The sequence below is a fragment of the Montipora foliosa genome, chromosome 10 (genome assembly GCF_036669935.1).
Source record: "Montipora foliosa isolate CH-2021 chromosome 10, ASM3666993v2, whole genome shotgun sequence".
Taxonomy (NCBI): domain Eukaryota; kingdom Metazoa; phylum Cnidaria; class Anthozoa; order Scleractinia; family Acroporidae; genus Montipora; species Montipora foliosa.
In genome coordinates, this window is record NC_090878.1 from 21,953,297 (window position 1) to 21,965,796 (window position 12,500).

Genomic DNA, 12,500 nt, shown 5'->3' on the forward strand with positions numbered 1-12,500 from the left:
CGAAAATGTTGAAATTCAAAGTTGAATAAATTCTTCGTAAACCAGTTGGGCAATTAGACATGCAACATTTTCTTCGAGAAAAAGCCGTTACAAATTGATGTACAACAGTGAATACTCTGCACTCTTTTACACGAAACTCTGTGTGTAAAATTTTACACGCACTGTGAAGAATTTGCGTGTAATTATTTACACACACTTTCGTGTGTTTTTTTACTCTCGCGTAACGCGCGCGTGATTTGCGTGTAAAAATTCCGCGCAATATGGCGGACTTACGCGTATGATACACGCGTGTAATGCTGCTATTCCTGCGGCCAGTACTGTACACTAGTATACGGAGAATTTGAAAAAAATACAGACCGCGATACAGAAACTAGAGGACGACCCCAGCCTTGCGGACCTCACGACACTAACATTTGCTCAGATCGCTGACCTCCTGAATTTCGAACACGCTAACAACACCGGACACAACCCGCTTTGGAACGAAGTAAAGTTTATTGATCGTGATCCTCATTGGTACACAAGCAGGATCAAAGAGGGGATTTCCATAAGACTTCACCCCAACAACATCAACAGGGATAGTGGAATAGAAATTCCGGAAGCATGGACGCCCACGATCAAGAAACACAACAACAGGAGAACGTACAACAGCGGACCGCCGAAGGAACAACACACTGAAACAGTGAGGATCGAAATGCACCAATCACAGCTACTGCAAACCGACCAATCACAGCGGAGCATCGTCCTTAGAAGCTGACGCATTACCAGTCGACCTCATCGCCTGATGAAGACAGGCAGTATTCAGTCGAAACGCCGCGATCTACATCACAAGTGACCACATCGTGAGACAAACGAGAATACTTTATTCAAACCCTGAACACTAGCCAAGAGAAGTGGCTCGGGTTCATGCACTGTAGACTGACAATAGTGATAATGTAAATTGGACTTCTGCCTATTGTTCGGCAAGGCGGAGAACCAAGATTTTAAAGCTCATAGACTTTCATTTCAATTTTTTATACAGGAATGTGCCAACTAGCAACTTTTTGTTCAAATTAGTTTTTCAGCCGTGAACAGAAAAAAGCACTTTTTTCCAAGACGCACTAAAAACGCCAGTCCATCTTAAGGATGCGACGCTTTAAAACCAAGGACTGAAAACGAAAATGAACATTTCGCATGCCCGGACAGTAGCAGCTTTTAAAACTAACCGTAACTATTACAAAATTCTCGAATCTGATTGGTTCTGTGCGCGACTATTTGTCACGTAATTGGCGTGCGATCACGTGGGTGTCCAATAACAAGTATCCAATTTGAACAACTCCAAATTGCATACCTGTAATTGGACACCTCCGTCATTCGCGCGTCAATCACATGCGTTTGGGATGATGGCGTCTTTCTTGCTGTTTTCGTACTGTTTGCAAAACAGATTGGATATAATTTTGACTTTTTTCACACAAAAAGGTATTCAAAGACCTTTTATCCTCGAATTTTGTTCTGACTTTCTCGCATTTTGTTATAGTTACGTTTAATTAGAAATAGGACTTCGTGTCCTTCGGCCCATTTTGAAATCATTTGCAGGATTACTCCCTTAATTAAATCGGCCTCGCGCTGCGTGTTCGGCCGATTTTGAAATCATTTGCACCATTACTCAATTAATTGTACTCCACTCAGTCCTATTACTATTACTAATCATCAGTTCATTTCCACTTGCCGTGCGTGGCTCAAATAAGACTTGATATGTGGTGCGATATCCTATATGGCTATCTAAGTTAGAACAAAAGTACTCTAATCTAACCCATTCCCTTTACCTGAATCAAGATATGAGATAGTAAAAGGCGGGGAAACGAAGAAATGGGAACTTTTCGTGAGCTGTGTGTAAATTTTGACTTGAAATTCTTTTTCTACGAAAACTCACAACTCAACTTCTAGTCTCCAAAATAAACGTAATCATGGCTTGTATTCATAATTTTAAGAACACTTGTTAGCAAAAGCCTGTACCTACTCTGTCAAAGTAAGGTAACCAATTTAAACTTATAATGTAGCTAAAAACAGCACTGAGACAAGCTTTGTTATCACGTTTTTGTGCATTAGTGTTGTTGCTTCAATTTATTTATTTATTTATTTACAGATTCAGTATGCAATGTGCAATACTAGGTGGACAGAACAAAAGGACACGAAGTCCCCTACAAGGTTAAGCCACCAATTTAATAAGATTATTGTTCCAGTTACTCTCCCCGGGGGGGGGGGGGGGAATGCTCGTTGTCTCGCTTAGATTTTGGTCTCACTTTGGGCTTTCTGGGCAAAACGCAATCATATGTAGCCTTGAAGGTCTCCTTTCGCGCTGCGAAGAAATATAAAAGTTGTATACTTACACTGTTATATTTCTTCACGTAGGTGAAAGTATTAGGTGAAAATGTCTTTGCCATCATTAAAAGTCACTGCTTTTTTTATTTGTCTGTTTTAATATGGCCTCTTTTAGGGGTCAAAAAAAGCCTGGGGCTTTCCGACGACCATCCCTCCCCTTTTTATATGGGAGCCACTAAGAATTTAAGGAATAAGGTTCTAAAGTACAAAAAAACATAAACAAGAAAATCGTTCCTTTGTTCGCTTGTTCGTTCAACATTTAAGTCAGATGGGAAGTGGGCCATTGGGAAGTTAGTCAGCCAGTAATTGCGAAAGTCTTGGCCAACGTTTAATCGTTCAATGTGAAGTACATTTTATAAAAAATGGATAGCGACTTATCTACTGGATAACGTTATCCAGGCTTAGTTTGAACAACTGAGGCCAGGTTATAGTAATACCGGAGAGATACACACACTTTTGAATGAGTATGGTTTCACAAAACACAAGTTCTGGCATTGGAGTCTCATTATCGCCAAATGACCAAAAATATGGTACAAATATATTAATTAAAATTGATTAAATAATTCTTATCACTGACCGAGAGTTGCAATTTCCCACAAGACTATGCCATAGGACCAACTGCAAGTAAAACAAATGGATCAGCAAAATTACTAAACAGCGTTCATTTTGCTGCTGGTGTGTAGTTTGAGCTTAGAAGTGGAATTTAGTTAATACAATACCAAAGATGACAAGTTATCTCTTACATTGAATACAATCCATTGAATGAAAAATGCACTAACATCATATTGATTATCTTGTATTTAATGAATATAATAAACGAAACCTGATACTTACACATCACTCTTGGTTGTGAAGATCTCATCAAAAATTGACTCAGGAGCCGTCCATTTCAGTGGCAGTTTCTTCCCAGTCTTTTCTTCGAACACCTCATGGTACAATTGCCGCATCAATCCAAAGTCAGCAATCTTGACTTTCTTACCATGTCCCACGAGAATATTCCTTGCTGCTAAGTCCCTGTGGACTAGGCCCTTCTGGGAAAGATAGTTCTGTAAACGACAAACAATAACCATGGGTATTGCTAGGGATTTGAGATGCCAAGTCCTGGCTAGTGGCTTGGGAACTGGAGAATTTCAAGAAACCATCCGGCCAAAGAGACTTCTTGATCATATCACGCCCATTGTACATCCAGTGAAAGTGACTCCTAACATAATTGATTCCTTCGAATATACTTACTTAGCCTTAGGTCTTGGCACTTTTTAAACGAAAGAATTTGTTTATACAAAGATATGAGTTCAATACTTCCACTCCACTAAAAATCTCATCAGGATGATACTAACAGAACACCATAAAGAAACTGGGAGCAATAGCATGTACTGATATGCCAAGCCAGGCATTACAAATCTGCACAAAGATCAGAGGACCAATCAACCACCTTTTAAGCAAAGCAAAGATAGCACTTAATGCTGCGCACAACAACATTACAACACTGACTTGGATACAGAGTTTACGTAATCGTGATTCCCAGTCACAAACAGATATCTTATTGCGGCAATGCCTAGACCCTGAAGCTAGCTGAGCAATAGCCAATATAACCAAATGGTTTGCGAAAAATGACTTATGGCATTCCAACCATTATTAACTTACCATGCCACGTGCAATCTGCCAGGCAAGTTTTATAAGATCCAGTGGAGCAAATGACTCGCAATCCTCATCACATTCATCGCCCATATTTTTGGTGGGAACATCTTCCTGGTTTGACGCGGATGACGAAAATACCACCAAAGGTATCGCATTGTTGCCATCAGCGATGTCAGTTTCTTCATTTCCTGCTGGATATGTTGAAGAGCAGCTGAGCAAAGGAATCCCACTTTCATCATTGATATCACCGATGAGGTCTCCTTCATTGTCTCCTGCAGAAGCAGGAGGGGTGCTGGACAATGGTATTGTGCTTTTACTGTTGCCAGAAGCAATGGTTTCATCATATTCTTCTCCACTTATTGAAGGGAGGCTTAAAAAGGGTATTGTGCATTCATCGTTGCCAGAAGGGAGGGCTTTTTTCTGTCCTTCCCCAGATGTGGTAGGGCGGCTAATGGCAATCATGGGTATCACACATTCATTGCTGCTAGAGGTGATTGTTTCTTTGTGATCTTCTGCCGATGTAGAGGGGAAGCACATCACGGGTGATGCAGGATTAATGTTTCCAAAAGCGATGGTTTCATCATATTCTTCTCCACTTACTGAAGGGAGGCTTAAAAAGGGTACTGTGCATTCATCGTTGCCAGAAGGGAGGGCTTTTTTCTGTCCTTCCCCAGAAGTAGTAGGACAGCTAATGGCAATCATGGGTATCACAAATTCATTGCTGCTAGAGGTGATTGTTTCTTTGTGATCTTCTGTCGATGTAGAGGGGAAGCACATCAAGGGTGATGCAGGATTAATGTTTCCAGAAGCGATGGTTTCATCATATTCTTCTCCACTTACTGAAGGGAGGCTTAAAAAGGGTACTGTGCATTCATCGTTGCCAGAAGGGAGGGCTTTTTTCTGTCCTTCCCCAGAAGTGGTAGGGCAGCTAATGGCAATCATGGGTATCACAAATTCATTGCTGCTAGAGGTGATTGTTTCTTTGTGATCTTCTGCCGATGTAGAGGGGAAGCACATCAAGGGTGATGCAGAATCAATGTTGCCAGAAGCGATGATTTCCTCATGTTCTGAGGCACGTGGAGAAATGCAGCTGTTTTCATGCAACACATCTGTTTTAATCCCATCTGCTTCACCAACCTAAGTGAGAAATTTATTCGGTTAAAATTAATTAATAAAAGCTTCATTGCAGTTGAGTTAACAAAAACTGATTCAAACCTCAGCCTTCAAGTTAATTACCTTTTTTGGGCTACCTTTTTACTTTTTTTACAGTCAAATCAATTTGTGTTAACGCTCTACTCTGCCTTCTAGAACTCTAAAACTCTAAATGTCAGATTGCTCTTCTAGTAAGAGAAACAACAGATTACATGATCACTTCAAAATTATCAACGGCAGCATAAAGCTGCTGTTACACATTGAAACTTTTAGCTGAGACTTGTGTGCAACGGCGCTGCAAAAAAATTTTAGCAGGCTTTGCACCGTGTAACATAAAGGGTCGAAGCTCGTTCAAGAACGTTGAAACTGGTCTCGAAATGTTGTTTACATGGCCTTAGCCGGTTTCTGATTGGCTTACGCAGCGTAGCGTAACAAGACAAAAGCGAAACCAGTTTCGAAGTGGTGTTACACAGTGAAACTCCTGTTTTTATCACCACCGCGATTGCCGTGACCGTTGGAGATGTAGAAAGCGGTTCTACTTTTCGAAAAACTTGTCTCGCAACAGAAGTTCAAAAAAGTGTCACGAATGTCTCCCGAAACGTGTTTCGCACCGCCGTTATCCACAAGTTTCTGCGAATAGTTTCAAGGTGTAACAGTGGCTTAACAGTTTTTTAAACGTTCAATTAACTGTAAAACCCTATTTAAATTTATCTGTAAAACATAATCACCAGGGATGCAGCTAAGAATAAATTCATCCGGTTGAAGGTTCTATTGAGGCAGTAAGCTCGTGATCTGAGCATCAAACAGAGCTGTTAACAAGATTGTTTCCAGTGTCTCGCAACACCAGGCACTGTTCAAGGTGGCAAATACAGGGAAAGAGAAGACATGCACAAAAGTACTTAAACAACGCTTTAACTTCATTTCCAGAATCGATAAATTCTAATGATAATTCTATGTAGATTAACAGAAATTCAATTTTTTTTTGTTAACACATCGGATGACTTTTGAACTTTGTAGAGAATAATTTGCGGTCTTCTCAGTTGCTTCGATCTACGGTAAAAATTCACCCCTTTCTCAAGCGGCGATTTTCACCAGCAGCCTGCGCTTAGCCGCATCCCTGAATCACAATTATATGGCCAGTTGGTACATGTACATGTATCTATAAGCTTTAGCTGTAGGCACATAATTTGTACACGGCTATCCTATACTGTTTACTGTAGGCTTTAGGCAGTTCATGTTGCTCCACTTAAAAATAAAAATAAAAAATCGGCACAAAGGAATGAGAATAAAGATCTATCAGGTCTATATCCTGGATTTAACATCATATCAAAATTAGGAAGCAATTACCTGGTCTAGTGTAGCTGTGTTGCATTCTTTTGTTCCTGCATACTGTTTTTTGCTTTCAGTAATAAGGGTTGCTCCCAAGGTAGAGCCTCTAATCTGTGTATACAAGTAAGCAATTGTAAGCATTATCATTAGTAACGGTTTGCGGTCCTCATTGACCCAAAAAGTCACAACCATATAATTTGTTTTGGCTAACACCCAGGCCTCGATTGTTCAAAAGGTGGATAGTGCCATCCACCGGATAAATCACTATCCAGCGGATAAACACTAGCAAAACCGATTGAGTCATCCAGTGGATAGCACTATCCACCCTTGGAACAACTGGGGCCAGATGATTGTAGTTTTAAGATGCCAGTGAAGCTCGCCTTAGGACAAAACACTCCTTTGAATTTTCCTATCCAAATTTTGTAATATTCTTTGCTTTCCCCTTAATACTTAATGCATCTATAGGAATTGGCTTACTAATGATGTTTGGCTAACGTAATTACCTGACTTCTTTTTGCTCTCAACCAGTGAAGCAAGTCTCCATGGGGAACATACTCAATAATCAGACGAATAGGCGTCTTCTGTGAAGTGGCCTCTGTCCAACAGCCCACAAAACGCAGCACGTTTGGACTCTTCCCCAGTACCTTCATGAGCTCAATCTCATTCAGAAATTCTAATTTCTGCCCTTTATTGGCGTTTTCTTGAGAAAAAAAGTTATGAAATAATGCTGAACAAATCAGTTTCAAAGTAGGTTGCTTAGTGTTTCATGTGCAGTGTCATGAACGCTTATCTATTTTATTGTAATCTGACTGCAGACTGCGGTAAAGCACACCCAGTATTTCCGTTTTTCTGTCACTACGGGCAATGTAATTGGCTGTGGCATTTATGAGGATGAGTTATATACCATCTCTCGAGATAGTATAACTCTTTGAGGGAATTTCCGGTCATAAAGGCGAGACATTCCCTGGTTTTCGCTAGAGAAAACAGCTTGCATTTTTAACCCGCTAAACTTAAGATGAGCTGTTTTCACTATACTTCCGGACTTTTCCGACTTTAACTAGTCAAACTTCTCTTACTGAAAACAAAAACCAATGGAGTTTTTTAGTTTTTAGAACTAGGGGTAGTCGGAGCTTAGGAGAGTAAGTTTGATATGTTTGTAGGCGTACAGGTAGCAGTTGAGGGGGAAGGATGGATGGTTCGTGCGATTGATAAATATTTTTTTGCATATTTGAACGTTAGGGTTGCGCACAGAGAAAAGGTTGTGAAGGCTAGTGATATCGTATGGTTCTGTCCAAGTGCTTGTAGATTGCGTCAGGCAAGTTAATAGAACATTTTGTTTAATGGCCTATTTACATAGAGAAAGGGTGACCCTCATTACAGACTTTTGCTGCAATCTGACAGTAATCCGATCCCACAAAAGTTGACCCTGCTAGAAGGGTGACCCTACCTCAAGTGTTCACATGGCAAAAAGTTGGCCCTCCTAGGGTTCCCCTACCAAGCAGATAGGGTGGCCCTACCCCTAGGGTGACCCTACCTCTCATGTAAACCAAAGCGGAAAATACAATAGGCAAGGTTTACCCTTCTAAGAGGGTGCCCCTTACTGGTGCAATAGATGTTCTACAGGGCTCAGTCGCGGCAAAATTGCAGCCGTTCGGGGTAAGATTGTTGAGAGATTGCGTTACTTCCATTTCCTTACAAATTTGGCACATCGGATGTTCATGAAAGTGGCCAACCACTGGCCAGTTTTTATTGGAATCGGTTGAAATAAACAAAGGATTGTTAAAATGACATCATACTGTGATATGCCGAAAATCGCCATCGAGCAAGACAGAAATGGCCCGCACCGAAGGGAATGAAATCCAGGAAATTTTACGTGAAAGCACGGAAGAAAATTACATAGAGAGCTTAATTCTTTAGAGCCTAGTGAAGATATCTGGATAAATTTTATGGCAATAGTAAAGGATTTTCCTATCAAAGTGGGGTTAGCATCTTTTTGTTGTGTAAACGTAATTAAATAGTCCATGCGGCCTCAACAATGTGCTTGTATACCGTCGGCCGTAAACTTGATTTCCACTCTCAAAATTACCGTAGAATAAGCTTTTAGAATGATATTCTTGTCTTATGTGGTAATACTTGACGATTTGGGATCATTTTGTGAAAACATATTTGTGACGCGTCACTCACGTATCTTGATTGCCCAAACTTGCCCGATTATGCATAACTTCAACTTGACCTTTTGAGAGAACATTGAACAAAAATCGTAAAATATTCGCAGCCGGACCCATTTCTCTGAAATTTGAAATGATGATTGCTAATGAATACAGAAAGATTTTGAGAACTAACTAAAATTTTCTGTGTTAGGCTTGAGAATTAAACTGACATGTACGCTTTACGAAGATTCAGCAAACTTTAAAACTTTTAAAAGATGAAAACTTTTCGAAAGCAGAATATCAGACTTTAGCAAACGTTTCAAAGATGAACGCCGAGGACAAACGAATCACCACGTGCGTTAGCGCGTCTAAGTGAGGCAGAACGTAAGCAAGCGCCTCAAAGCGGCAAATGTGTGTCGACACAAATGCAATCTCAAAAAATACTCGCTTATTAATTGATGATTAATTGCACAGGACACCCAACAGTGCACAGAAAACCAAACACTGATTAGGAGTTGCGTTTTCGTACCTTGAACACAAAAACCAGCATGTGGAGTCTTTGATGCCAGTAGCTTCGGTGATCAGAAGCTACATTTCAAGAAGTAACGGTCACTCAAAAGCTTGCAAAGGACTGATATGCGAGTAATTAGTTTAAATCCTTGACATTTCCTAAATTATTGTTGCATGGGTTTTGTATAAATAGTTTCTCAGTAATAAATTTTATTTTTACAAACTTTATGAGTTGTCAAGTCCGATCCTTTTAAGCCTAAGTTTACTGTCCTCATGGTCTTAACAGTATATCGTCTTAAATTCCCAAGTAATCGAGGTATCATTAGTTTTTCTTTCAGCAATATGTTGTTACCAGAAGGAGCTATAATTTATGCTCAGACAGAATATTTCCGCAGTAATTCAGTATCTTATACCTGCTTATATTTATTATTGAATCTTCGAACTCGGATATTGTGTTTCTAGCTTTGTGATTGGTTCACTCAATCTCGGTTATCAGCTCATATACTGTAGGACCTAATTGGAAGCTAATTGGCATTAATTTCCAAACGTCCTAGCGTTCAGAATGTAATGAAAATTTAAGGTGGCTGAAAGCAGTTTCCAGCATATTCCAAGACGTAGATTTTTGATGAGTCATAATTACTACTCTTTATCAATTGATGCTACAATTATGGTATCAAAATACTGCCCAATCACTAGCAAACACGTTGGTATGATTTTTGTGACACAGTAGGTTACCATAGCAATACTATAACTTGCTAAAAACACCCTTAATTTCAGCTTTAAGTGCTTATATTTAAAAAACGGCACGGTGAATTTTTTTTTGTTATTACAGAATTTTGATTAGCAGGATAAGATGTAACTTTTGGCAAAGTTTAAAAAAATTCTGTACATGGGGTTCAGAGCCGCCTTAATTTTTCGAAAATTTTAGGTGGCTCTGAAGCCCATGTACAGAATTTTTTTAAACTTTGCCAAAAGTTTCATCTTATCCTGCTAATCAAAATTCTGTTATAAGAAAAAAAATCACCTTGCCTTTTTTGAAATATAAGCGCTTAAAGCTGAGATTAAGGGTGTTTTTAGCAGGTCATAGTATTGCTATGGTAACCTATTGTGTCACAAAAATAATACCAACGTGTTCACCAGTGATTGGGCAGTATTTTGATACCATGATTGTAGCATCAACTGATGAAGAGTGGCTATAATGACACATCAAAGTCTAAGCCTTGGAATGTGTTGGAAACTGTTTTGAGCCCTTAATAAAACAAGTATTCCATTCGCACTTCTTGGATATGAGACTCGTTATCGCCAACTTGGCACTACGCGCCTCGTTAGCTATTTACAATCTCTTATTATATAGATATTGATGAAATACCAGGATTTCTCCTTTTACTAAAAAATCATATCTTCACCGCGCGCAGTGAACATATCATTTTTATCTTTCACATGTGAGGATATAGGTGTTGTCATGGTAGCCAACACGCTTAGCCAATAAAACGCGAGCCTTCTCTTCATTGTAAGATACTTTTGTGCTTTAATATAATTCTTCTCTACTACATAACATTTTTATTGCGAAATTTGACATTATCATGATTTGTTTTTCATAACTTTCATATCTTGTTCACGGCATGTTACACAACATGCGTGTTTTAGCGGTTGTTGACCACTTTTTCATCATTTCGAAAATGAATAAAACAAGTTGTTGTAAATCTAGACATTTCATCAATATCTATATAATAAACAGAACATTACATGGCCGCTTGGGGAAACGAATTTTATCTTCTCGTGCTGAAAGTATCTCACTCGTTCGCTTCGCTCACTCGTGAGAGATACTTGCAGTACTCGAAGATAAAATTCGTTTCTCCGCGCGGCCATGTAATATCCTCTATATATTTGATGTTCGCTCGTGGAATAATTGTTAAATAAAATTTCAGTTTACATCTTAACGATGAAATTATATATGAAATGGATCATATATGATCCTCCCAGTTGTGAGTTCCAATGTTCCCGTGAGGAATGAATCAATGATGAAATTATGAATGAAATGGATCATATATGAACTGAGAATATGAAATCAAGTGAAGCTATGATCCTCGCAGTTATGAATGCAATTTTTTCAATTGCTTAAAGAAGCCTGAAAATTTCAGTACTTCAACTACAATTGCAAAAATTGCATTCATAACTGCGAGGATCATAGCTTTACTTGAGTTTACAGCTAATTGAGTCAAGGGAATAAATCAAGTGGCCCTTATCCCTTCATCAACAACACTATATTTTTCGAAGTCAAGCCCGTTAAGTAGTCCTTTAATCGTCCTAAACCAGTTCACCCTTTAGAGTTGCTTGCTGCTGCATGCAGTGTCATGACATAAGTGCACACTCATCGACGCTATATAATGAGATGCAACTTACTTGGTATAGGAGTCACAAAGTGACCCTCCTACCATGACGTCATACAAAACCCCAACCAAAGAGCGATACATGAATTGAAGTTCTTAGGCCTAAGAGAACTCCTTTTAACACATTACGAAGTACCATTAATGGCATCATGCTTCTGAATGAGACGTGTGTCTCGTGCAAAGCAAAAAGCTACTGTATCACAATGTCCAAGGCATAAATATTTGACACCTGACTACATGTAGATGACTAAAATTTTTACAGACTGCAAAGCCCTATTCAATGTAAAGGCTAGCCATACCCAAACAGACAACAAACTATATGAAGAGGTATTCAACTATTGTGGGGCAGTTCTCTAGAACAAACATCCAAAATAATAATACAATGCAGTTGAAGTCGAAGCTAAATAGTTGATGCCTCCATTGCGTAGATATTTACCTTAATTGACTCCCGGGATACAAATGCAAGGTAATTACTTCGGTGTGTGATCCATACAAGGAATAGACACTTTCATACCCACCATGCAATTCTTTAACAGCAACGATCTTGTACTTGAAATTTTTCTCAGAGCAGTCTTTCTTATTCTTGTTAAAGAACTCCAATCCGTCAATCAATTTGGCTTTGTGCACCTTCCCAAATGCTCCTTGACCCACCTCTTCCAATAATTCTATCCTCTCCGGAGGAATTTCGCAGGAATTCAGTGGTTTAATATCCTTTGCTGTCCTAAAAAAAAAGCAACCCAAAGGAACATCATCAATTACAGCTATCCAGATGTGGAACGAGGTTTCAGTAAGTTCTGGAACTCACACAACATCACAGTAAATATTATTTTAGGTCGCAGAAGGAATGGGGCTTATCCCTAATAGTTGGCTACGAGTGCTTTACCTTTGAACCATAAACAAAATAGAGCTTAATCCCAACAGCCTTTCTTGCTGTCTTTTTTGTTTTGTTTCTGCAACTCTGAGACTACGCGAG

General features: G+C 39.3%; 1 protein-coding gene across 1 annotated transcript in view; it reads right to left on the reverse strand.

Moving 5' to 3' along the window:
* Positions 1 to 3,188: 3,188 nt before the first annotated feature.
* The window catches only part of LOC137973807 (uncharacterized), a 176,094-nt gene continuing 166,782 nt past the window's right edge, over positions 3,189 to 12,500 (reverse strand). The window contains exons 14-18 of the mRNA XM_068820692.1: positions 12,046 to 12,248; positions 6,981 to 7,177; positions 6,496 to 6,588; positions 4,003 to 5,133; positions 3,189 to 3,404 (exon numbers count right to left, since the gene is read on the reverse strand). Coding sequence (XP_068676793.1) covers positions 3,189 to 3,404; positions 4,003 to 5,133; positions 6,496 to 6,588; positions 6,981 to 7,177; positions 12,046 to 12,248 — 1,840 coding nt within the window. The remainder of the gene's footprint in view (positions 3,405 to 4,002; positions 5,134 to 6,495; positions 6,589 to 6,980; positions 7,178 to 12,045; positions 12,249 to 12,500) is intronic.